The sequence below is a fragment of the Gobius niger genome (genome assembly GCF_951799975.1).
Source record: "Gobius niger genome assembly, chromosome: 7".
NCBI lineage: Eukaryota > Metazoa > Chordata > Actinopteri > Gobiiformes > Gobiidae > Gobius > Gobius niger.
The window spans coordinates 26155598-26182810 of NC_136858.1; the positions used below are offsets into that span (position 1 = coordinate 26155598).

General features: G+C 39.5%; 1 protein-coding gene across 3 annotated transcripts; it reads right to left on the reverse strand.

Annotated features, from left to right (window-relative positions):
* Positions 1–216: 216 nt before the first annotated feature.
* Positions 217–27207, reverse strand: tmem63ba (transmembrane protein 63Ba). 3 transcript variants are annotated; one of them, XM_079559726.1, is made up of 24 exons: positions 26801–27207; positions 20527–20742; positions 20189–20268; positions 18000–18044; positions 14801–14891; positions 14072–14109; positions 13593–13735; positions 12357–12408; positions 12163–12271; positions 12012–12082; positions 10412–10492; positions 10201–10324; positions 8347–8480; positions 8105–8242; positions 6623–6776; positions 6335–6441; positions 6163–6249; positions 5992–6057; positions 5752–5914; positions 4522–4627; positions 4178–4345; positions 3821–3936; positions 3667–3738; positions 217–2570 (listed from the first exon to the last, which is right to left on the reverse strand). In XM_079559726.1, exons 2-24 carry the CDS (start codon positions 20716–20718, stop codon positions 2397–2399), a joined length of 2511 nt encoding a protein of 836 aa, XP_079415852.1. In that variant the 5' UTR covers positions 20719–20742; positions 26801–27207; the 3' UTR covers positions 217–2396. The 3 variants fall into 3 exon arrangements, with proteins under 3 accessions (XP_079415852.1, XP_079415851.1, XP_079415853.1); XM_079559725.1 differs by having other exon boundaries at positions 217–2573; positions 26801–27206; XM_079559727.1 differs by lacking the exon at positions 18000–18044 and having other exon boundaries at positions 217–2573; positions 26801–27206.
* Between the last annotated feature and the right edge of the window lie 6 nt (positions 27208–27213).

The following is a 27213-nucleotide window of genomic DNA, read 5'->3' on the forward strand; positions in this document are numbered from 1 at the left end:
TGTAATAAATCGAGTAATCACGTACCGAGGATACACCCTTTTGGAAATACAGACATTTATGGCATGATTTGTGATTATGATTAGATTTACAGAGTATTGCACATCTCTGCTACCAAAATAAGAGAAACAATACACAATATATAAGCGAGTGTAGATGTCAACATCCTAATCATAAGGCGCAAAGAAAAAACAGTTAAAGATTAAATATTTATTGTGTAAAGAGCTTGGGGGAAGTACAGGTCTGTCAAACAGATGGCCCTTTGGAAAAACTGGAGACAGTCTAGTGTTATTGTTTCTATCTAGCAAAAATGCAAAACTAAAAATTAGACAGAAAGCACACACAACAATACATTCTAACAGTGCACAGTTAAGACAGGCATTTAAACACCCATTGTGAGTACATTGTACAAACTGAGAACTTAATCGAGACTACTCGGCTGCTTAGAGGAAAAAAAAGAAAAGTTAAGTAGAAGAAAAAAAAATAGTCAAAAACAGTCATACCACTGTGCTGTTGCCTCCAAAGGAAAAGCACGGACAGATCTTTGCACAAAATGAAATGCCGTAACAAAAAGGAGGTTTAATAAGAAGCCACATATTTAACACTTCAATGTAACCAGAAATGAGACTCAATCTACATTCAGTGTTTCAGTTTTTTGTATCCATTTGCCGAGAGTATTTCCCTGGAGCTGAACAGTAGGTTATTGTGACACGTCGACACATTCAAGAGGTATAAAACAATTAAGAGGTATAAAAATGAAATTAAAATCACCTCATCATGACCAGAAGAGCAGACCCGATGGTGAAAATATAGAGTACCATATTTTTTACACTATACAAGATGGAGGTATAGCATATGAACAGGTTACGGGCCATTCACCCAAGTCTAAGCTCCTCAAAAATGTGTCAATCATTTGAGTGAAAGTTGGATTAGTGCACATTTCCCAGAATAGTTCTCAAAGCAGCAGTGAGATACTTGGTCACCATTTATCAAATCATGGTCCAACGTCAACTGGTCCACAATGAAAAATAGTAGTGGTACTTTTGACTCTGAAAAGCCATCCTACTATTGGGAATACTCAGTGTTAACTTAAGGTACAGATATCCTGAGTTAGTTCATAATCCTATGGGCTTATATATAAACGGGCATGATTGATTAAGAAACAGCTGATCTTTAGCTTTCGTTGCACAGATTGGCAGGTTTTACCACAGAAATTACCACAGTATTTGTGCGGATACCTTTATCTTATTTTAAAGGACTTTAGAAAAAAGAACAAAAAGCTATATAATTAAAATCAATTATTTGCCCAAGACTCAATCCGTGATGTAACCAATTCACTTTATCGTGCAACTTAGTCTAGAATTTGATATGTTAGCTTAAAAAGTGCGTCATTTTAGCTAGACAATCTAGACAATCTCTAATGGAGGCCACCATGAAGATTTATTTTTTGCTGAACATGATTAAGTGCCTATAAAAACATAATAAGACAGAGGTCTACGTGATAGGCTACACATTACTCATTCAATAAACAATGAGCGACCCCCTTTTAGTCAATGCTAGTTCAAGTGTGCGATTTCTACTTGAAGATGTAAACACACAAACAAATAAAGAGTTGCAATTGGTAACAACTGACCCAGAGAAAAGAGGCCTTTCTCCAGTTCGCAAAGCACCACATGTCCATGGTGTCCTTGTGAGGAGTGCCCCCTACTGGAGGAGCAGTCCAACAGCAGTCCAAAATTAATGTAGTGTGCGAAGATTTTGAAGCATTATACTCCACAGTTTAGGATTGCACCTAGGCTGGTAGCATTTACAACATGCCTACAAATAAATAAGTCAGCAGAGGTTATCTTACAGTGCTCTAGCTGTGCAGGCCCAGGAGTGTTTGTAGCAATCAATCATTTAGTTGAAAGGCCTTAATGAAGCTGGAAGAACCGTTTGGGAGCAATTACACAGACCACAGACTCTGCTGGTGTGGACTCCCCTTGATGAAGCTGCTGAAGCGTCTAGAGCAGTAATAAAGGAAACTGGTCCAGTTTTAGACGAAACGTCGGCATCCCGGACTATTGTATCGCTGTGACACACAAGCTTTTCTAGTGCAACACTAAAGAAATAGATCACTTCCCGAACAGTCAAGGCAACCTTTCTTCATTTGAAGCATAAGTCTCTATCACATCAGAGGGATGTTACCTTTCATAGTCCAGAGTAAACTCCCTAAAACATGATGTGGCTGCGATGAGACCGAGCAGAGACTTTGTCGATTTAGTTCTTAGTAGGCGATGTGCTTCTGTTAGTGTTGTCCCTCGAGCGAGGTTGAGATGCTTTGGAGACCCGGGGGCTCAGTTCAGGTAAAATCATATGATCAGTGCACTCTTGACGTTAACCTTGTGTCCCGGCCGGATCAGTGCCGCACTTCATTGTCGATGAGGCTGTCTTCCCCCGACTGGAAGTCCTCATTCAGGCCGTTCTGGTTAATCAGCTCCTCGTCCTGCGAGGAGCCCTGGCCGTCGTCACCGCTCCCTGAACCGCCCTCCTCTGAATTTGGGTCCTGAAGCACCTGAGCAATGTACATCTGCTGCTGCACGAAAACAAGGGTGAAAAAACGGTTAGATAAAGCACACTACCAGCTCTGAAAACTGTAGCTCAGGAGCACACAGTAGCTCTCCAAACCTTCAAGTAACCAAGTAATGTCTGTTCTCAATTTCTACCAAGCCTTTTATGATCCAAATTTCATTCATATATAGCCGAAACAAATCAATATCACTTTATTTTAGTCCTATTTGGTTAATTGATGGTTAATTAGTTTCCTATTTATTAATTCTTAATTTTATCAGCCCAAAATTAGAACGTTGTTGGACATTAATTATAGTGTTAATATGATTCTGGTTATACGGCCTTATTAGTTGTTAACCTGTTATCTGCCAGCTTAGGGTTATCAATTCTGCATATCCAAATCTCAAAGCGTATTGACCATAGAGTTTACAGCCTATATGCCAGTGTGATACCTCATTTGAAAGCAAAGACCTTCTAGTTTCTAAAACTATGTATAAGATCTGCGTGAGCAAAACACAACAACTTGCATCATACTTGTCGTTCTTAACCCTAAATCTAACCCTCACTCCCTGATTAGGGGTACGGCAAGTGACAGGCTATTACAATAATAACATCTCTCGATAAACATGGACGAAACCTTTAGCAAGGAAATAAATCATACGGCCTAAATTATGTCCAATTACCTCTAAGTATTTGTATCAGAGAATATGTTCCCCATTCTGAAGTAATGTGGAAAGTATTAGTTCGTAGCTAGTAAGATGTTGAATAAGGCCGTGCAAAATAGGTGTTAATAAGTGCTTTACAAATACCAATTAAGAGCTAATTAACCATCATTAGTACCCTAACTAGCACAACTGTTGATAAGTGAGTGCTATGTGTATTAGGTTGCATGTATAGATGCTTTTTCTTTTGTGCCCCAAAGTTATAGCTTGAAAACAATCACAATCACAAATATTTAGTTTAGTCTGGTAAAGTTGTAAGAGGAAACTACATTGTACATTTCCCTCGTTATGTTGAAATATCTTCTTTGCAACCATCCTTATACTTAGTCTTCTAGTCCATCTGTATTTTACTTTAACAAAATGAATGAACACAATACGAGATATCCTGATACTTACCGCTGCCTTCGCCGATTCTGCACTACCCATTGCTCGACCATTCTCCATCCCATCCACCTCCTGCGAGTCGATCTGCAGCGAAAGCATCATCGCGATTAAACATATCACAAATAAAAGCATCGTAGACAAAACTGAGGAGGGCGGTGCTTTTTACCTTGTAGTTGTGGGCACTGAGATATTTGAAGTGTCCAAAACAAACGTGGGAGAGGCAGATGATGATCGTGATGATCAAAACTACAAATGTAAACATGGAAGTCGCTGCTGGAAAACCTAGGGGGGGAAAAAAAAAGGGGGGGGAAAGTGTGACCAAGCAATGATAATAAAACAAGGACTGTACATATATTGGCAAAAAATTACACCATTGCTATATCATATTATCATAAACTTAATATGTAAGCATTTCTGTCATAGATAACAAATACAATTTATCAAATAGGTATTATTCATTTGCTGTTTACAAGCAAGTTTTTGTAGACATGGCAGTAACCAGCAGATGGCGCCCTTGTCTTACCTGAACGAACAGTGGAGAAGAAAAGGAGCCAGAACAGACAGAGGATTGGAGCTGCCACGACTTGGTTAACAGCTCCGGAGTGGATCTTCTTGTCCAGTTTGGAAGGCAAATAGGCGTAATACATGTTGTATCTGTCCGCTAAGTGTTTCAGCAGCATGTACATTAGCCCTGAAACACATACAGTGAATATAATGCCGTTAAGACTACGTGATAAGCATCTCAATGAACCAACAGATGCAACATTTGGCCTTTTGTTCCCAGCCCACTCCTCTTATCAAATTAGGGCACTGGCTTAATATGAAACACTACCCCAGTAATAGACGTCGATAAGAGGCAGCACTCACCGAAGGGCACAATGATTGGGCAGGTGATGCTGTAGGTCATCACCACAGTAAAGACACACATCATCCATGCGTAAGCCGCGCCAAACTGGAACTCATATGCTTGGTGCTGGAAACAGAACAAACAAAAAAGATATAACAAGGAGCGTACAAGCCCTGAATCTGGTGATAGTAGTGACGGATAATAATATTTACGCATTTATATAAATCTATGTAACCTCTTCTGCTGATATCACTCAAAGCCTCCTAACCAAGCTCCTAACCAAGCAGCTGTGCCCACATCGTCATTTGCACAGTTTGGATGATCTGCTAGACTTTCAAAACATTATGAGTGGCTGTACTCTACAAGAATCAAACTATCAAGCACCAACAAACCCACATACAATTACAATTTCTTTTTTTTACTGTGTGTGAGAAATACTTTTTTTTAAATCTCACGTTCCCCTTTTGTTGTTCATTTATACTCCCAGTATCCCATATCTAGGATCTTGCCAATATTATTACAGAGTGACCAAAGATTATTCAGTATTTAGTAGTGCGTTGTGTTCAAAATGCAGCTAAAATATTCTCAAAAACAAACCTTTTGCTGAAAAAAAATAATTTAACCTATCTTTCCTTCCCCCTGCTCAAGTATCCCCATGGGTCCAAGTACCCCTGGCTGGGAAACACTGGCAGGTACAATCTGAACTGTGGAGCTTGAACTGGCCAGAGTCTGTCGGAGCAGACAATAGCCTAATATCTAAATCGCAATCTCTACTTTGGTCAATCTCCATAATCGTCTTTATAAATCGACAGGTTTACAGTCATTTCTTTGGCACAAACCGTACCAAAACAGTGGGAGTTTGGTCGAGACAATGGAAGACTTTTGTGTGTTAAATGAGACTTGATGAAAGCATTTGTTTTTGTTTGAGCTGAGGTTTGAATAAAAGATGTATCTAATTGCATGAATCAGCAAGACGTTTTTAATTTATTATTTAAAAAAAAAAATCGAATCGAAAATCAAGATTGATCAATATGGGGAAAATAATCCTACAATAGCCTCAACTCCTATTTTTAATCGAACAGCAGCAGAATGGCGGACTGGCAAAGCAGCTCTATTTACTGCAGTGTGGGGCAGAGCACGCACACATGATGTGGAATCTGGCCATAACATTCATATATGAACCTAGGGGCTGTAATTGATAAGTAGAAACTGCCATAAATGCTATATGTAGTGTGGAGAAATACACCAACCCGCTTGACGTTTCTCCGTTCAGCCGCGGATCGAGCCAAGCACAGGCGGATCATATACATCAGGAGACCCGGTATCCTCAGCAGGTCCATGGCGTTACCAATGAACGCGGAGGCGATCACATAGTTCACAAAGAAGGCTCCGTTGTCAGGAAGAAACACACATCTGGGGAAAAAGTATAAAAAATTACAGAACTAAAACAAGCTGATATTGTGTAATAAATATGAAATGCTGCAACTTACTCAAATCTGACTTTAGCATCTGCCAAAAAGCGTTTATCAAAGAGCCAGCGAAAGAACACATCCAAGCTGCAAAAAGGGGGGGATTTAGTTATCAACATTTTTTCATGACTGACAAGACCACAGACTGAAAAACCAATGGGAGTAATGGAGTGGTAATGGAGGATGTCATACCTGCTGAGTCCAAGGGAGGGCAGTAACAAAACCATAAAGATGAGGAAAGTGTAGCACTTATGCATGGTGGTCCTGTTCTCCCCAGATCTAAGGTCAAAAAGAGAACATAAAAAACTGAACAAAGCTTTAAAAGCCATAATCAGATAAGGTTTGTTTGTAACGAAGGTCATACCGTGTCCAGTGGGCTTCGAAAAAGGCAGAGTAGTAGACAATAGTAGGAAGTAGAGCCGAGAAGGACCACAGCAGCAGGGTGGGAAAGAACTGGGTGATGATGGGATTCTGAAGGACAAAGCACAGACAAAAGAGAAGGTAATTAAGCGATGAAGCTGGAAAATATACATGACATTTTCAAGTGTCCCCAACAAACCTGTGCCCTTGGATATCGCAGTAAAATATACTAACATGTAATATATGAAGCAGCCAGTATGTGGTGCTTCCTAGTGATTTGTGCCGTACTTACATTGAGGTACTCCACTGGTTTGGTGACGTTAAACTTGTCCATGGTGGAGATGATGATGGCCGGAGTGGTGAGGAAGAACAGGAGCAGGAAGAGCACACAGTTGATGATGAAACAGCGCCCCCACCAGTAGAATCCTCCCATGGACAGATGCTCCCTGTGGATTGAAAAGAAGAAAAAAAATGAATGAAGATGTACAAACAGCTTATGCACAAGCTTGATTATTAAGTTAAGAGTCAAGTGGAAACACTCGGAGTTCTGTGAATTACTGAATGACGTCTCATCTTGTTTGGAAATGGTAATATTAACCCAATTAAATGAAATAATAATACGTGAAATAATATGTCATACTGACTGTCTTGAGGGAAGTGTCACATGAGCGATAAACTAAAAATGTAAGTCATGCATCACAATTTGTTTTAATGTCCATGTTCAAGTCTGGGAAATTTGTGACGTAACAAACAATGTTATAATACAAATTATACAACAAAAACTAAGAACTAGTCAGAACTGTAGAAGAGTAGGTTTGAAATTAATCATCAATTATCATAACAATAAACTTAAAATGTAGCGAGGGTATGTTTAACCTGTTAACCCCATCCTGAACCGAGCACTTTTTCTCCAGTTTGGCATTACCCAAATGTAAAAGCTTCTCAAAAAAACAAAAAAAAACCCATAAAATCGCAACAAGAACAAAAGGAAAATGTGGATGAAAACGCAACAAAAATGTGGCAAAATATTTGACAATAATGCAATAAAAAAGTGACAAATATCCAATGACAACACGGCAACAACAGGAAAAAGATCCATTTAGATCAGTTTAGCAGGTCTTAGGTTTTTGTAGACCAGTCAAACCAGCCAGGGTAAAACTGAACTGAAGAAAATGCACATGGTTAAGGTAAGATGTTAATGTTTTATATGAAAAAACAGAAGAAACAGAAGAAAAACACTGTATCCAAGGTACATAATCACCTGATTATTCCTGTTCAAAATGTGATTTTTTTTAATTCAAACTTGTTTCTATCCTGCACATCCGAATTGTTCAAGCAAATTAATTATATGCACGTTTCGCGCCCGTGAACAACTTTGAGCATTGGCAACGTGAAAAAGTGGAGACCACCACCACAATAAATTACACAAATAAACTCTGCTTCTACAATGCAACGCTTTTTTTGGCTGTGTTTACAACATACTCTGACGTGGCAAAAATATATTTACTCAACAACTAAAAGTCAGGTACCCCAGGTTTAAAACATTTTTTTAATTTGACTTATATTTATTAGTTGTCAAGCTGATAAACTGATCAGAAACTAGAACCATGCTTTGGCCTTATTCAGTAAAGTTAAAAAGGAAGTGTTGTAACTAAACTAACTTTCACTTAACTAAAAGGCTAATTTATTCATTCATATTGTGTGTGTCTATGAGCATTTCCGAGCAGTTGTAAAATAAGCATCTGTGTGGGTCGAGTGCAGACTTTTTTCTCACCAATAAACATTTTGTGGATGTGGGGCGTAAGAAACCGCCCAGTTGTGCGTGTGGAGTTTGCTGCTGAAGTTTGAGCTCTTGGGCTCTCGGCGGCAATAACAGCCGTGGCACTTACAGGCGTTAAAATCCTTTAAGATTCTGAAAAGTAAAAACAAAGACAAAGTTATGTACAGTAAGAAGCTGCAAGACCAATGTAATGATCTTTATATAGTTGTGATGAATGGTTTTAACAAAGTACTTACAGCGCAGTTATGGACTCATTTTGGAAGGTGACAAAAGCCATTCCCAGAGGTTTGCTGTTCACTTTTTCACGCTCCTTTCTGTAGTCCTCCCTCAGATGGGCCTCTAGCTTTGTGTAATAGCCTACTGCTTCTTCCTGTGATCATTCACAATGAACAGATAAGAATCAATACGTACAATATTAGCACAAGCAAAAACTATTCGCCAAAAACAGCTCATACATAAATCAAATAACACAAGGTAAATGGTAACTATTCACAAAACCATGTTTTATAAATTACCATCAAGGGCTGGGATTGTACAAAAAAAAATCAGATGCAGCCTATTTTAAAATATAAAATTCAGGACAAACACAAATTACATTGAACGATAAAAGGTTTCAATTTGTGCATCACAAGATTTAATGTCATCATGGTTTGGAAAATATGTACAAAATGCAATAGTGCACATCACGAGTGACCAATGAGGAATTTATTTAAACAGTTTAAAAGTTGGCAAGGCATTGAGTTGCCTTGTGTATGAAATGTGCGGTATAAATAAAGTTGCCTTGCCTTGCCTAGATGTCTGTTTTTTGAAGTCTATAAAAAGTATGACAAAGCCTGTATTGATTTGCACAAAGCTAAATACTTATTTTTATGGAGTCAAAAAAAATTGACATTTTATTTGGGACCTTTGATCCTGCTATACTCAGGCCAAAATGTGAATGGGCTATAAATGCTCAGCTTTTGAGTAAAACAGCGTCACAACAATATTGTAACTTTCTCTAAACTTGAGTTAAGGATGATCATATTGCTATATTGTATAGCCTCAATGTTTATTGTTTATTGTAAAGCTTTGGTATATTGGAATTAGATATTTTTTTGATGGTATTTGGAAGATTAATATTAGTCTCTTCGATGACAGCTCGCAACGCCATATTGTTTACAGCAGCGAACCCCCCAAGGCGCAATGCATTATGGTATTGCGCAAGTAGCCAGACAAAAAAAAAAAAAGTAGGCTGAAGCAAACAATGCTTATTTACAAACTTTACAGTTGCCGTTTGAAATCAGTTTACATAGTCTTCTGATGTATAGAATCAAAGTCTGCAAGAATGCTGTCCTACAATATATTGCACTGTATATTCTTAAGCATCCAATAGTACTAGGTTAACGCTGCCATCTGATACTGCCCCATGTAGTACCAACATTACCATATTTATACAGGTGCTCGTCATTTAGATAGAACATCATGAAGAAGTGCATCTACTTCTGTTAATTAACTTAAACTGTGAAACTAATAATGATGATAGACTCATTACAAGCAAAGTGAGATATGTAGCGGTTATTTGTTATCATTTTCAGTATTATGGCTCAAAGCTTGTAAAAACCCCAAATTAAAAATCTCAGAAAATTTGCATATTTTCAAAATGGAGCCATAATCATCAAAATAATAACATACAACAAATAGAACAACAGAAGTAAACGCACTTTTTCATGATATTCTAATTATATGACGAGCACCTGCATGTACGCAGACAGTACATGTATAAACACATAGTTTTCTTGTGTGTCTTGCATGTTTTGTCATTTGTGAAATGTGATAACAATGATGCTGGAGATTAACCTTTAGTCTTGCACGTTTTATTTGCATTCCTAAAAAGTATAAAAACCCCAAACAATAAAATGATAAATGATTAATCTGAGCTTTCCATCAAATTGCAGCACAGTTTTACAAAGCCGTTGAGACAGAACCACCTGAACTCTCACTCTGAATAAAGGCTTCTCCTGTATGACGCTGTACTTCCTGCTGTGCTTCCCAGAGCCGCCATCTTGCAACGCTACGTGAGTTTTCGACATAGAAGTTAGGTGTGGTCTGACCTGCTCACAGCCCTTGATGATGCAACAGCAGAGGTGTCCACAGGGCTTGGGGTTGATCATGGTGGCGATGTGCTCCTTGCTCTGCAGGTCAATGAAGAACTTCTTATTGCGTTCAGCTTTCTTCCTGTATACAAAACAAACGCTGTGTCAAGCAAAAAGACGACCACTCCAGTGACGCAAACAGCACGAGATGGAAAAGACTGAGATGTACCTTTCAGTGTTCAAATACATGAGCTTCGCCACGTTGTAACAGATGCGAGCTTCCAAGACGATACAGTTTTCATATGCTTGCCTTAGAAACAAAATAGGAAGGTTTGTGATTTAGCAATAGGTTATTATACAGTTAATAGTTCTACATAAAAGAAATCCATCATATTGTCCCTGCCCCACTGCAACTACCACAACTTTTCATACCAAAACCAAATAAGCATGGAATAAGGCAAAGTATTTTCCACATTATTTAACTACTTAGGGTTTGTCCTTGAAGTCGTGTACAAGACAAAATGTTATAGCCAATAATGGAGCAAAACCAAATATGATTTTAGTTAATACTATTTGAACAAAAAAGAAGAACGTGTCCCATTTATTCATGCGGTCACATGACCTGCATAACCTCCCTCATAGGGTTTGCATTACGGATAATTAAGCATATAGACTCGCCATTGTCCACTGCCACATGGGCCGGGGTGATATAGTGATTTTTAACAGGAAGGGGGATGGCTCATAATGCAGTTACTGACTGGAAAGAGGCTCATTTAATACAACTGTGTAAATATTTAGCAAGACATATTTAGCAAATTCCTTCCCTCTGCAATGTTTTGCATATTGTCTGATGTCAGATTGGTATTTTCCACTTTAAAGCCTCTGCACTAGTTCCTCCTTCTACCAAAAACTCCATAATAATGGCAAGACGTGAGGTCTCACATCCTTGTGTTATTTAGGGATGATTTAATTCTGTGATAAAGTCAATAATACACTTGATAATGATGTTCCACAATTAAAAAGGAAACACACATTCTTAGTACCCCAAGTACCTCTCATCACTGTGTGCGGCTGATTTTCACAAAGTAGTGAACAAAAACAGCTGCATGTCAGTAAAATTTTTAGAGAATATACCAATATTGCATAAATATTTTTTTCTAAATTCCTCTTTACTCATTCAGTGTAGGAATTAGGGCTGCAACTAACGATTATTTTGGTAATCGATTAATCGACCGATTATTTTTACGATTAATCGATTAATCGCTTGGCTGTGAAAGGTGCATGGAAATTGTATTTTTTTTTTTCAATTTTTTTATCACATAAAGCTAAAGTGGCGCCGCTTGAGGACACGTGGATGGAGTAAACTTAAAGTAAACGTTTGTAGGAGGCTCTTTGTGCTAATTCTGCTTTGATTAGACGAGACAAAGACAGATATTTATGAATTTTACGATGTACAAAACACTGCAGACCCTAACTTTAAAAAACAAAGTAGGTTTTCATCCAAAATACATAATTGTCATGTCTTTTTTGCTCAATTTTAGTCTGTGTTTACTAGAAAACGATTAATCGATTACTGGAATAGCTGACAACTATTTTAGTAATCGATTAGTTGTCGATTAATCGATTAGTTGTTTCAGCCCTAGTAGGAATCATACAAAATCTGTTTATTAGCTACCTTACTTCCCCTACATTTATACATTTTACCTCATATAAAACATGATCAACCTTCATTTGAATTTAATATTAAAAAAATATTCACTTTCACCTAAACTGAACATCATTTAAAAAATCCGGCTAAGTAGTAAAAGTATGTAAAAAAAAGTCCTCACTCAAAGTGCTGCTTTATGTCCCACTCTTCGGCGTATTTTGATATTCCATTCACAAATAAAGTGCGTTTCACCTGTGAAAAGGCAACATAAGAAAAAAACGTCTGTTCAATGTTCTCAAAAATAAAAAAAATGCAGTGAAATCGACACGCACCAGGTCGTCCTCTTTGTAGTGCATCTTTGACGTGTGTCGCCTCATGCTGTAGACGGTCAGCAGCAGGTAGAGGAAGGCAAAGGTCGTGTGCAGCCACAACAGTGCATTACTAAAATGGGAAAACGCAGACGTGTGACAAAGGTGGCAGAAATGTGCTGAGAAACTAAACATAATATTTCATAGAAAACACTCACTCTGCATCCAAATTTGCAATAGTGGTTCGCCCAAAACTGTAAGCATTATTTTCTGCGAAGCAAAAAATGTGATTATTTTATGAGATTAAGCAGTTACACAGTTACTCTCCAATGATTTTTGGATAGATGTAGAGCAAGGACATCTGTAAAGCTTTTGTAAAAAAAAACAACTAGAAATTGTGTATATTTCCTTTAATTTATTTGATTTGCAAGCAGGTACATTCTCTATAACAGCCCCAAGCCAATGCAAATGATATGTTGTGACATGTTAACAGAAGCAGGAATCATGTAACATTAAAGGAACAGGCCACCGCTTTTTTCAAACTGAGATATGTTCTTCCCTGAGCTTAGACGAGTTGATGCGTACCTGTCTAGTCTTTGTGCATTTGTCACGCAAAAAGACCAAAGATGTTGTTAGCATTTAGCATTTAGCCTCTCCAATTTCCTCATTTAAATAAGGTCACATAAGTAGTTACACGAGCCAAGTATTGTGACACAAAATTAAAGCAGTACCGAGTAACTCTTGCCCCTAGAGGCCATAAGCGCCAGTGCAGGTGTTGTAGCATGTTGCGTTTTTTTACTCATTAATTGTCCGTGAGAGTAAACACTACGCTGACAGAAAAGACAAAGGGAGAGAGGGATATTGTACATCCAATTACACAATGGAAATATTTTTTTTCACTCAAACTTGGCTGTAATACTGTTTAAGTGGCGCTAGCCCACAGTTAGCTTTACCCGTTAGCTTCTCCTTCGTGATTCCATTAGTGTGTATTGGTGACTTCGACATGGTGGCAGCGAAGTTTCTGGCAAGAGACACCGGGGGGAGATGAAAGACCCCCCAATCATCCCATTAACACTTGAATTACCCCCAGAGGGACTACGAAAAGGATTTATTAAGGAAAACAAGTTACTTAGTACTGCTTTAAACATGTCAACTTTCTAAGCAGAGTACTAAGGGGTACTATATTGTAAGGCTATTTAAATAGGGAAAACGTGGAAGAGCTTGGTTGCTTCTAACTTCACCCCGTTAGGCCCCATAAAGGAGGGAAGGAGAGGCTAAATGCTGACAACATCTTTGCGCTCAGTCAAACAAAAAGACCAAAGACCAGACACGCATCAACTCGTCTAAGCTCAGGTACGAACATATCTCAGTAAGTTCCTTTAAGTATGCAAATGTATGAGATAAGCAAACAAGGTGACCCACTGTGGCGCCCATACGTTCACATTTGAACTCACCAAGTAGATTTCCGGAGAAGTTGACGGGCAGAATGATGCCCACAGACAGCACCCCGACCACGACCAGTAGACCAATGATGTGCCGCTGAAAGGACAGGTAGTGCACGGCATCCTCCCCACACTTCTCCCTGATCTCATCGTCTCTGCAAAATACACGCCCGGAGTTAATATCTCAGTTATAATAGAAAAGGAGAGCATGAGGTGAGAAGTTAAAGCCTTTTGGGTCTGAACAATGTTACTAGGTCAAAAGGGTGAAAACCACATTAATTCTGTTTCATATGGTGCTTGTCAACATTACTGTAGCCAGACATTTGCAAACGGATTCGCCCACACTCCCAGAGACTGCCCGTTCTATTCTAGCACTCAGGTCAGTATTTTAGCACCACCGAGTACAGAGAATGAATGAATAATGCATGAAATTTCAAAGCGACTCTGGAAAAGCGCTGTACAGGACTAATGCATTTACAATATTGACTCACTTGATGCGGAAAATTGCCGTCAGCCATGAGCAGAACCCCTAAAACAGAGGACAAACATGAGTGAAAATGATGTAATATTATAAAAAATATTATAAAAAAAAAACAAACATTAAACCTCTTAACCCCCACCTTAACCAAGAGCATTTTCTCCAGTTCAGCTTTACCCAAATCTAAAAGCTTCTTTTTTGTGTGTTATTTGCTTTTGTTTCCTTTTTTGTACAATTTTCATCACTTTATTTCACTTTTTTGTTGCGTTTGTCAATTTTTTTGTTGATTTTTCATCATTTTTCGTCACTTTTTCCATCACTTTTTTGCTGTGTTTGTCTTTTTTTGTTGCACTTCTGTTGCTTTTTTCATCACTTTTTCATCACTTATTTGTTGCTTTTACTTCACTTTCTTTGCTTCTTTTTCATCACTTTTTCGTTGCTTTTTCATCACTTTTTTTGTTGCTTTTTCATCACTTTGTTGTTGCATTTTTGTACAATTTCAATCACTTGTTCATCACTTTTTTCTTGCTTTTTTCATCACTTTTTTGTACATTTTTCTTGCATTTTTGTTACGGCTTTGTCGCTTTTCGGTACTTTTTTATTGCTTTTTCATCCTTGTTTACGGCTTGTTTTTGATGCTATATTAACCCTTTTATCAAGACGTTTTTAGGGATTGGGTAAAGCCCAACTGGAGAACATGTGCCCTGATCGGATGGGGGTTAAGAAGTCATGCAAAGCTTACCGTGTCTCTCTGGTCGATATCCACTGAGCTCGAGACTGACGTGAGACGCTCGTATCTCTCATTGGCTTCAGGAGTCACTGTTGACGCCACACTAATAATAAAAAAAAACAACATGCCGTCCAAGTTACACAACAACCTTGTATCGGCGTTTAAACAGGAAGGATGTCTCAGCACACAGGAATTAGCATCGACATGGAAAAGACGACAACAATGCACACACATATTTCTGCATACTACGCCCTGGAATCCACTGTAGAGATTCAATGCTGTGTGTCCACTCACTGTTTATTAATTCAATGTCATCAATGGATCTCTACAGTCAGATTCCATGCAACGTTAGGACAGTAGTCATCTAAACTACACCACAAGAAGAAGAGGTCCAGGTTAGAACAGGGGAGAACATTCACAAGAGAAAAAGGTTAACAGGTGATTGTATTACGCTTGTCCAGCAGAGCAACTACCCAAAAACAGAAAAAAGTGGACATACAACCCAACAAGTAGTTACAACAACAACTTACATACTGTATCTTCCGGACTATAAGTTGCACTTTTTTTTTTTCATAGTTTGGCTGGGGGTGCGACTTATACTCAGGTGCGACTTATATATCAAAATATGTAATTTCAGATGTTTGTTATTTTTACACTGACAGCCGCTAGAGCAGGGGTGGGCAGTTCATTTTCATAAGGGGCCACATGAGGAGCCTGAATTGAGTCGGAGGGCCGCACCAACAATAACTCAAACTTATATCGGGATATAAGTATAATATATCGGGAGTGTATCGCCGGGGTCCATAAACAAAAGCTCCAAAATAAAAATAAAATGTTTTGATTGGGAAAATACATTGAGGACTTTTTTTCAATAAATCTATAATGATGAGTCTGGCAGGACTGTAGCCTCATTAAAACGGCTTACACTTTACAAGCCTGTGTCACAAGTCTCTGCTACATTGTAGTCAATATTCATTCACTCCGCACTATGTGGTAGTAAGCTACTATTGTAGCCACAGCTGCCCAGGGGCAGACTGTCCATTTCCCACTTGTCTACAATGTGTTGTTTATATCCTTATATCTTATTATGCCAGTGCCCTTTGCTGGACACCTGTGGAATTCTTTACTTTTAATCTTATTTACTCTGCCCCCTAGTGGCTGGAGTGAGCATTCTGGTAATAAAAAAAAAAATCATAACTCCGCACAGGAATGAGCTAGAGACTTACTTTTTTTTTTGACATGCTTATGATTTTATGTCCTACAAGTTATGGGCCGGACTGAATCATCTCGCGGGCCGGATGTGGCCCGCGGGCCGTACTTTGCCCAGGTCTGCGCTAGAGGGTGCTCTAGGCTTGTGTACCAACATCTGCTACTCCTGTACCGCTGGCGAAAAGCGAAGGTTACTCTAACTGCAATGAAGAAAACAATAAAGCTAATCGCGGGCTAAAAGCTAGATAACCGCAGCTCGAGGAACAAGTTCACAAATGGATGCTTGAACAACGTGCTGGCGGGAGAGGCTTGTCAATGGTGCAGTTACGTCTCCATGCCCGGGTTGGTGCGACTTATACTCTGGAGCGACTTATATATGTTTTTTCTTCTTCACTATGCATTTCTTGGCTGGTGCGACTTATACACCGGAAGTCCGGAAAATAAGGTACTTTGACAAATTACAACTACAGTCTATTACACTACAAGAATTAAACTATTTTAAATGAAGAAGAACGGCAAACTGCTTTTTATAGCCTTGAGTTGAGTCATGAGGGAACAGATAGCTGATTAGCTTATTTTAAATGCTTTTCCCCAAAGAAAAGTGTATGGAAAAAAAGGTTGAATATTTACTTCAAGAACCTGAGCTGAACATTCTTTGCGCTGCACCCAATATGACAAAGACTATAATTTGCATGATACTGTGCATATTAAATTTATGTGCTGACTCACTGGCACAGTACACAGGCTCTGCTTGGATCCCTGTTGCTTAATACTGCTAAGAGGATGACATCACCGTTACTCTAAGACGTCTAGTGGGACGAGGAGTGAGGCAGAGCCCTCCTCTGACACATTCCTATAAGTCAGGAGGGCTAATCTTATCTCTAACACAAGGAGCCTTCTGCACTGTGTCTGCAGTGGGTTCACAAAGTTTTCAAACCTCTTTAAGTTATTTGATATTTATTGTGAAGCATCTGATACTAAAATGACTTAAAATTGTTTTCTAATGGTAAAAAAATATGCACTCATCACTCTAAAAGAAATTCTAACAGAAAGTTCATAGAGTGACACATAAGACTACAGCAACTGCATTGTTTTGCTCTCGATTTGTAATTTGTGTTGAAAAGTTTAAAGTCCATGCAGTACCAAATGATACAAAAAGGTACTGCATCTACAAAAGCCTGAGTGAGTGCAGATTCTTATAAGTTTTAGCATTTTTAGTATCAGACGCCATCATATTAGGAACAAATAGATGGATATGAATACTTCCAGAACCCACTGTATGCAGCGGCACAGATCACGAAAGCTTTACCTCTCCCTGTACACGTCCGGCCTGTGTGGCTCGTGTGGTGCGCTCACACTGAAGAAGCTTCACAAAGAGGTCAATACAGAGATTAGCACACATACAGTAGATCTCATTAAGAAGGTGAGAGGGGACAGAGGCGGCCGGTAGAGGGACAGTGCTGTGGGAAAGAATAGGCCTCCGCTTGGATTTTTTTCCTTTTTTTGTCTATTCGTCACATTATAACCAATGCTTTACTTAGGCAAGACACACATTTCAGTCAGTCTACACCAGTAACTTCAGAAACAGCTGTGAAGACTGACCGTGTGTATGTAAGACTGTAAAGTTGGCTTGTTTTGTGTTTTTATGGCGGCTGTATTGTTTTGTATGGCAACCTGTGTACCCAAGACAAGACAGTATCCACAACTGAAGGTGTAGGAATACATAATCCACGAGAATCTAAATCCAAAAGGCGGCAAATGCTTTTTCGCAGCACGTCTTTAAAAAAAAAAAGGAGGAAAAAAGGAGAAAAGTGAGTAGGTCTGGTACAGCGAAAACACCTTAAGAACAAGGGAGAAAGGTTCAACCAAGTGAGAATAAGAAGAACTAGTCGACACCCACCGCAGCCTGGACAGAGTGGGCAAGAGTTAGGTTTAATGTTACACGATAAAAGAGGCGGAGGGAAAGACGTCGAGAGTTCGTTAAAAATCGACGAAAACATACTATTCCCGATCATCCAGGCGACTGTATCTCTGCTGGTCCATTCGTCTGGAGGAGAGAAAAGCAAACAAAGCCACTCAGCATAATTAGAGGAAATGACCGTTAAGGGCTTTTCTGGTTCAGAGGGAGACTGTAAAGGCAACAAAATGAGCAGATACCAATTGTATAGCCAGTAGTCAGGCAGTGTCATTGTGCAACACTTCAACGCTTTTCTTGCTAGGAGTCTTTATTGTCGTAAGAAAGAAATTGCCTGACTTTACCATACATTAGCACTAATATTTAATGTATAATTTAAGGAAGGTTGTAGGAAGGTTGAAGGAAGGTGCTGTACCCACGTTTCCCTATTTTTAAGCTATTTGTATTGTAGAACAAGGAAATCCATTTTACCCTTCTGCAGTTTATTGTGTTTGCAGACAATGGCCTCTATAGTGTGTGCCTGATTATGAACTATTATTGGCGATTGCAAACCCGGAAGTGGCACTGAGGCCAAAAAAACAAAAAGCCTGGTGCAGTCTGGTTGTTTTGTTGCTCTTTTCCCTGTAGGGTTTGAAACATGCTCATTCCTTGGGTGAGAGAAGAGTTTAGAAATGAGTTAGGAATGAGCTCAGACTAAGTAATTTCTTTTGGGGGGGATTTGACAAGGACAAAATACATGGCTTGCAATCCTGAGCACAAAAGTGGAGTTCCAAACCTTTGATCAACTCTAAATGTAAAACGTTTTTCAAAAAATCCATTTAAAAACGTCCAAAATCTCTCGTATTTTCTCACGACCATGGGATGAACCCTGCCTCTTACAACACAGACATACCACCGTACACATAATCCAGGCATGTACAGCACATCAAAAATCCTCATATCCTATTCCCCTTATAGTTTGAGTGATTCATTCTTTGGCTCAAATTAAGATACTTGAAATGTAGAGAGACAGCAGAGCACATCCGCTCATGAAGTGACATGAGGCCATTTCTAATGTGTGACATAACCATCCCATGCTGTCGCCCACGTCCTCCATGCTGCTCGAATCCAGCTGCAAAAATAGTGGCTTTGGACCGTGCACCAGGACAGCAGGAGATGGAGGTGATCGAGCGCAGTGTCAAGTCTTTTCAGGCCTTAGAGCAGTGGTTCTCAAACAGTGGTGAGAGTCACAGTGTTACATAAGGCTGATTCATTCTGACTAAGACCCTGTTTATTCTTGCCCAGCTTTCTGAAGCAAAAAGTCAAGGCCTGAAATGAGTTAAACCTGCTAGAGTCCTGGTCGGGTCTAGTCACTGGCTTAGGCTTGATATAGTCCTTGATTAAGTTCCTGGATTAGTCATAATGTCCTGAAGAAAAAAATCCCTACCGTGACAATAAAGCACGCATTACCTTTCCCCAATCCTATAATTGACTTATTTTGTTTACACAAGCTTTAAAAATGTGAAAAGCATTAATCGAGCACTTTGCGCATATTGCATTAGTTCCTGTCGACCAGACTGTACAGAAAGCAACAATGTCAGCCGCTTCATGTTTTCGTCATTCACCGGCTGCAGCTGTGAAAAAAACGGACATCACATGAGGATCAGGGACTGAGATGTCAATGAGTGCGTTTGTGAAACTTCTTTTGTGTCGCATACGGTTTATGTACGCTTAAGACCGAGCGGGGAAAGAGAGAAAAAGGTTAATAACGATCCTCACGCTGTTATATCTATGGAGGAAAATAAAATAAAAAGCTTGCAAAACATAACCATTTGTAAGGTGTGAAATCTCAGGTCTTAACAACAAAAGAGGAGATTTTACTATATTTAAAACCGTTTCGGGTGGAATTACAACCTCACAAAATACTAATAAGGCATTACACTACATTTTTCCTAAACATTTGAGATCTGGGTTTAGGTTTAGACTGATGGAAACTGTTTCATGACGCCAATATCTGCACACAAAAAAAGCCTCTACATTCACATCAGTACTGTTGTAGCTCTGTATACGATGCCTCAAAGTGTTTAAACTGCTCTCTTTGCTTTTATTCTACAATGATTGTCAAGTGTGCTGTACAAATAAACTTCCCTTGCCTCGTCTAATGCATAACAACTTCTACATAACATTTGAACAAGGTGAACCTGTTTTGTCCCCCTCTAAATCCAAGACACAATTAAAAATCTAAAAAGGTTTTATGATGTGTCACCTTAAAGCCATGTCAGAGCAGCTTTATTTACCTGTCAGCGTCTGTAACCAGAGCCAGTCGCCCGTAGTCCCATGCAACTTTCCTCAAGAACGAAAACACCACCAGCAGCCCCTAGAAGACGCATAGCAAGAACAATACTTAACACTTGTATACACACACAGCAGCAGCGCATCCCTGAGTGCGGCTTTCATTTACAAAACACTGAACTCCTAAACAAGGGTTGTATAATCTGCTCAGGGGTGGTTTTGTTGCATAAAGTGACCTCAGGAAGGGTAGTAGATACATGCCTTACCTGTAGATATCAACAAACGGTACCTTTATAGTATGCAGTGACAGAGTACATAATTCACTGTGGTGTGTTAGACTTACCAAAAAGCACATGAAGTCGAGGGCGAGGACGGTGGGCACTCCTCCGAAGGGCAGCCCCTGGAGCACAGTGCTGCGGATTCGGGCCGAGTAGCAGTAATCCCTTGACTCTGGCGACGGAGTGGTACAGTTGCCCGTGCTACTGCAGCCCTGTGCCCCCCACGCCGCCATCATGAAGACCAGCACTGGGAGCATCACTTACTGCAGCATGGTGGAGATCTGACAACATGGGCCACGAAATCGATTAGAATGGAGCTTTTAGACAATAATACAAAATACAAATACATTTCAAATGTTAAAATCTCGTCTGTCTCTCCTTCTCACCCTTTGCAACTTGCTATACTAGTTTGAAGAGTAAAGATGCCCCAGCCTCGTCTTTACCCCGTGGAGCTAAACGTAAACAAAACTGCTGACATTGATTAACATGTTTTCCACAGAAATGCCTCGTCATAAGTCACATGTTGGTTTTGCATGTCAAACTCAAGTTTAGGCTTTTGCCCTAAAGTACACTTTCTGTTCCCGTTGGGTTATATGGCTGACAAGAGCCACTCAGTTCCACTTTGGTCTAAATCTAAAAAAAGAAGGGGAAAAAAAGAAGTGCGTCGTCTAGAGTGTTAGTAGCCAAAGATTTACCCTAGGAGCAATTCAACACACAAAATTATAAATAATGCATAAAATTCCTTTTCAACTATGTTATAATTATTAAATAGACAAGCTTAGCAATTTGACATGTCAGATGAAACTTGGACAAAACAAATGGGTATTTCCACAAAAACTGTACTTTACTGCATCATTTTGGAAAAGATATATTGATGTGCACAACATTTCGAAATATCTACTACATGTCTAAACAACAGAATTTGGCGTTTTTATACACAAAACCCCATGGAGACAGAATGTCTTGTGTTTCTCAATTGTACAGCCTAAAATAATTGCAGTCTTTGCGATTTGCCAGTTGCACTTTCAAAATCGATGGTGATAACGTGTGCATGCGTGTGGTGAACCCTCCTTACTCTCCACATGTCGCTTGTGGAGGTAAAGCCCTCTCCCTTTGGCCCTGGAGGTCGCTCTGAAGGCTTGAGCCGTGCCCTTCGCCCCACTTCCAGGGTCCGGCGCGGAGCTGCTCATCTGCCGAACACTGACTCATTTATCTGCTGCCTGGAATGTGTGTGACATCACTGTGGAGGGACGCAGCCGCAGACCAACAATAAGGCGATAGAGCCCGGACCGCACCAGCCTTCAAATGGACCCGTCTGAGCTGCCACAACTCAAATCCCTCTGCTACAAAATATGACTGGATTATACGCAGTTTCTCATTATCAGAGGAGACTATAATAGAGCTCTAGTGGAACAATGAACTGAGATGTGAAATTTACATTTTCACTTCTTTTATCACAAAATTAACTAAACTAGTGTTTCTCAAACTGTGGTTTGGGTATAGATGGTGCACAGGCTGCTTCAGGAGGTACTCGCATAGGTGGTTCCTGTCGTTCTGGTCAGAGTAAAATAATCTTAGAGAGTACAATGACTGACTGATGCTGTCACACAGGTAGCGTCTTTCGCCGATTTCTCAGTTTTAAACAAGAAAATCATTCTTCAGATGCCACGCTCATCCAGGAGCTACAGCTTGTGCCGAGTTCAGCTGAGAGGGTCAATCTCATGGCAAGAGCAGGTGCAGAGCGAGGGGCAGCAGGCCAGCCAATTTGGGGCCCTAGGCAAGATTGAACCAGAAATTAGTAACTGGTGCCAAGATGCGCAAAGTCAAACTATGGGCAGCTCAAACGCACGTCTTCGGAAGAAGATTATAGACCTGGAAATACAGGTCGGACAGAAAACACAATTGCTTCAACAACTGCTGGACCAGAAAACACAGGAGCTGACAGAGAATAGTCTCAGGCTCGAACAGTATGCGCTGCGAGACGAGCAATGCTGCAATGATGGAAGTCCACCAGATGGAGGGGGAAATTAAAACTCTTCTGGAAGATCAGCTGTCCATGAATGCGGTTAATGCCAACACCGCAGAACAGGCTAAGGAGACCATTGAGGAAAGAGTTACAAGACCCCAATAAAGGGGATCTGGACTCACAGCAGAGCACAAATCAGACGCTGCAGCTAAATCTCCTCAATAAAATGGATATAATCAACAACTTGGAAGGCATGAACACTTATCTCGCAGAAGAGTTCAAAAGGTCTTAAACGCAAACATTAGAGACCATTGTACGCCTAGAAACGCAGCTCAAGGAGGCCAAGACAGAGCTGGAAGAATCCGCCCAGAAACTCCAAGAGCAGCTGCAGCAGAAACGGAAACCTGATTCTTAAGAGACTCCACTAGGAGAAGAAGCAGGTGGAGTGAGGAAACAAGCGTTCTTCATGAACAGATGGAGGAACTGTATGAGAATCTGAACCAAAGTGTAAATGTCAGTGTGGATTTCCCGTCCCTTTAGACAAACTCATACAACGCAAGAAGACAGGCGTACAGCAACAGACGGACAAACTGCAAGATCAGCTGAAAATCAAGGGGCCAGAGCAGGGCAAAAAGCACAACGTCTGGAAGGACTGCAGGACTAAGAAAGGCAAGGACAAGAAGATTGAAGCCGTATTTAAGACGGTCAAGATTCAAGGACAGAAAAGGATTTATGCCATAAACAGGAGACTCTCTCTCTCTCTCATGAGGTCTGATGAGGAGTCAGAACTCTTTCTCTAGGTCTGATGAGGACAGATCTCTCACTATATTCTCTTTTCCATCTACTCTTTTTTTCTTTCTCTTTCTCTTTCTTTCTTTCTTTCTTCTCTCTCACTCTTCTTTCTCTTTCTCTCTCCCTTTTCGCCCCGTCTTTCTTTTGTTCTTTTTGGGCAAGACACTTCACCCACCTTGACTCCAGTGTCTGACATTGGTGTATGAATGAGAGTGTGAATGGGTGAGTGGTTCCTGTAAAGCACTTTGAGTGCCTCAAGCAGGTAGAAAAGCGCCACATAAATGTGACCATCTCTTTCTCTTTCTCACATCTCTCTGTTCTAAACTGTTCCTAAACGTACTTAGATTTAGAACATTACTTTTGTTCTTTACCCTCAGAGCAACAGCTTGTCCAGACAAGGGCTTAAATTGATTTCTTGATACCATAAAACAAGGTTGTGCAGGCCTTAACTACAAGCAGAGATGATGAAATACTGCACAAACTTGATGAATACATGCAAGATGGAAACGAACATGAAATGAGTCGGCCACAACCTAAAACAATGTCCTCTTGAAACGCTGGTTTCAGATGGCGAAGATTATTTCTTTGAGACTTTTCATCTCCATGGGTGGTAGATATTTCAGTGTGTAACAATCAAATTTTTATGCTTCAATGTGTCTGTCTGTAAATAAGAATCCTTCAGCTGTGTTAATTCACATAAATTCACATATTTTCCAATTAATTCCCATGTCAAATTTCAAGTGTTGAAAATTCCCGGAAGATATCACATAGATCTGTGTATCATCTTAATCCTAAATGAGATTTGAACTTGGACTTGAGATCTGGTTTCCATGATCAATCGTTCAATAGCCCAAGTTTCTGGTGTTTACCAGCAGCACTCATTATAGCATGACTCAGCAGCTCTGTGCCACATTTCCAAATGATGCTGGTTGCTATGTGAGCAGCAGCTGAGGAGAAGATACCCACCAGTTCACATAAAATCTAAGAGGATTTTAATACATGTCGTTTTAGGTTTGTAGATTATGCTAACGTCACTCACTCATATGGAATAGTACTATTACTGTACTGAATATAGAATTCAGATAAGAAATATCCACAAATGTTGAGCTTGATCTTTTATATTAGAAACATGTAAATAATCCAAATACTGTATTACACCCAAACCACAAAGTCTGCACCAAGGCAATAGTCCTTAAACCCACTGCTTCTTAATTAAATTACACCGACCAATAAAAGGTTGCTGCATCGCCTGAAATACAAGGCTTTATCTTGAACTTTGTAACATGGCTTCTTTAATGCTACAAAGTAACATTACGTCTGCACACACACGCCTCGAGTGGAAAAAGGACCTCATTATGGATTCAAATCTACAGAGGCAGCTGACGGTAACATGACGCCGAGTCCGACATGACTGCAATTAGCTACTAAATATTATCAACAACAGCCAGTTATAGTTGTGGTAGTGTTGTGATGATTTTCTCTGGCTCTTCCCGGCATGTGACAGTTATTTTAATTGTTAATTTGGTCGGGATAGTGCATGTTAATGAACATCCATGTTCATTTATGAGCTTGCAAGTATATTGTATTGCAAGCTCATAAATAATGATCATAAAAGTGTCCGCGCTAATATGTTAGATGTATAAGAAGTTCAACAGATCTGGCAGGAAAACCAATCAACGATAAGTTGGTAAATAGACAGGCCACATTCAATACTGTCCATACTACAGTCACATAGTTTAGTGGTTCTCAATATGTGGCACTTGTACCACTAGAAACACCATGTAATTTATGCCTAAGTCATGCATTGGGTGCTTTTTGCCAAAATAAATATATAGATTAACAAAAGTCAATATTTCTATCATTTAAAATCAATTGAGAAAGAAATACAGTGTATTTTAGCCACTATTGGTCTGAAAACAGTGACGTTGACTGATGAAGCAGATAACGCACATTTGCTTTGCATGTATTAGCCTATTAATTATTGACTAGCAGCAAATTCAACAGGTCTTGAGCTTTGATTACGATAACAGATGGTGATAGCTCTCACCATTGCATAATCAACTACCACTGACTGAAAAATAAATAAAATAAACAAAACAAAATGTCCTTCTGCCTGAGGTTGTAGACATACTAGTGTGTCAGGGACGTTGTGTGCAAAACTACGTACATAAACTCATGCATTGCAGTAAACAAGGATAAACAGAAGTCAAGAGTAAAGACATACAAAATAAATATGGTGTGCAGCTTCAAACAAGACAGACATGTTCCCTCAGGTCACAGAATAAGGATGAACAATAAGATCTTTCTTCTTTTTTTAAAGTGTGCAGCAAACCGAATGATGAGGTTAATACATAAGTTGTAAATTTAACTGCAATACTTGTCAGAAAGAAAACTGTAGCCCTAGAGAACTGTGTATCTGGAATGTAGTTACCGATTAAATGTCTCGGAAAGCTCTTAAAAACGAAAACAAATCCCACAGTCAAATTGATGAAGATATAATTGTCAGGATAAATAGGTACAAGTATTCACATGAGTCGACCATAAATCCAGAAGTATTTGATCATGATTTTGTGGTTGGAATTGAAGACCCAAGAAACAAAAAGGCATCAAGAAACTGAAACTCTAAACGCCTTTGCAACTGATTATTAAAAAGGTAAATGGTCTGGCCTATCATACAAGTATTTTGTCTTGACTCTATCACTTCTACTAGAGTCGAGTGAGACCAACATAAGTTTAGGTAGGATGATACTGTTCTTCTGTTTACACACCAAGTTTCAGTGTGTGAATTGTCCAAGTTACTGTCCATGGTCCAAAGTATGTCAAGTTATCTTTTGGTTTTTCCATTTCAATGTTTTTTGGAATTTTTTTAAACAAGCGATATTCTCTTCTGTTGCAAGATGAAAAATCATTAACTTTATTAACATATTTGTTAACAAAGTATATTATTCATCAGTGTAAACGAAATAAATAAATAAAGTAATCTCCTATACCTAACATTATTGATTTTTTTAAAAAGCCTCTGTTTACAATTTACTATTTATTCTAGTGATAAAATCAATACGTAATTGCTTCATTGTTTACTTTACTAGTTTGGATTTAGGCGTCCATTGCTATCTCCAGAAAATATGTTGCCATTCATAAATGTACCCACCTGTTACTGGCTGGGTATTTTCCATAAACTAGTGCATGATCAGAAAATTAAATAGGGAGCAAATCTTCCCAGGGCAGTAGGTGAAGGCCAATATAAGGACTTAATCCAAGCTTACCGCCACTGCGTTAGACATAAATGAAACCTGATCCTCATGCTAAAACATTGCTATTATTATTTTTTTTATGTTATGATAACTGGTGCGTAAATTGTTCGGCCAAAAGTTAACAACACTCAAATGCTAGCTTAACAAATACACACATCAACACTTTTGTTGATAGACTGTCATGTGTTGAGTCCTTTTTTGTTCTGGGAGCAGTCGTGAAGTAGATTTATAGTTTTATACTACATATGTTGGTCCAAATATTCTTAAAGGCACGGCACAAAACAAACAGTTTTCCTTTGGAGAAGTTAAAACATCAAGTATTCCTACCTTAGTGTGGTCCAAAGGGAGAAACTGTCACAATTGGCTAATAGAGGCTAGCAGCCAAGCGTTGCGTTGTTGTCAGAGCTAGCCCAGTTAGCTCCTTCTGTGTAGCGAATAACAAGTGGAAGCTTTAATCCCAGCTGGACTCAGCCACACCTCGTCCACAGGTCCTGCTAAAAACTAAAGCGATAGAGTCCAGCGATGTTGATCCTGTGATTTCACGGCCAGAAGTGACAAGTGAGTACCCCGGGGATGTAAAAGACTGCGCCTGTCAGACAGACAGCGGCTGAACTGTCGCTAACACAAACCAGTCGGACAGGAGTGGAGAGGAGAGAGGCCGGGAGGGTTTGGAGCATGAAGCCTGACGCACCGCTCAACAGTGCGCATGGATCCGAACTGCGCTAATGGGACAGCGGAAG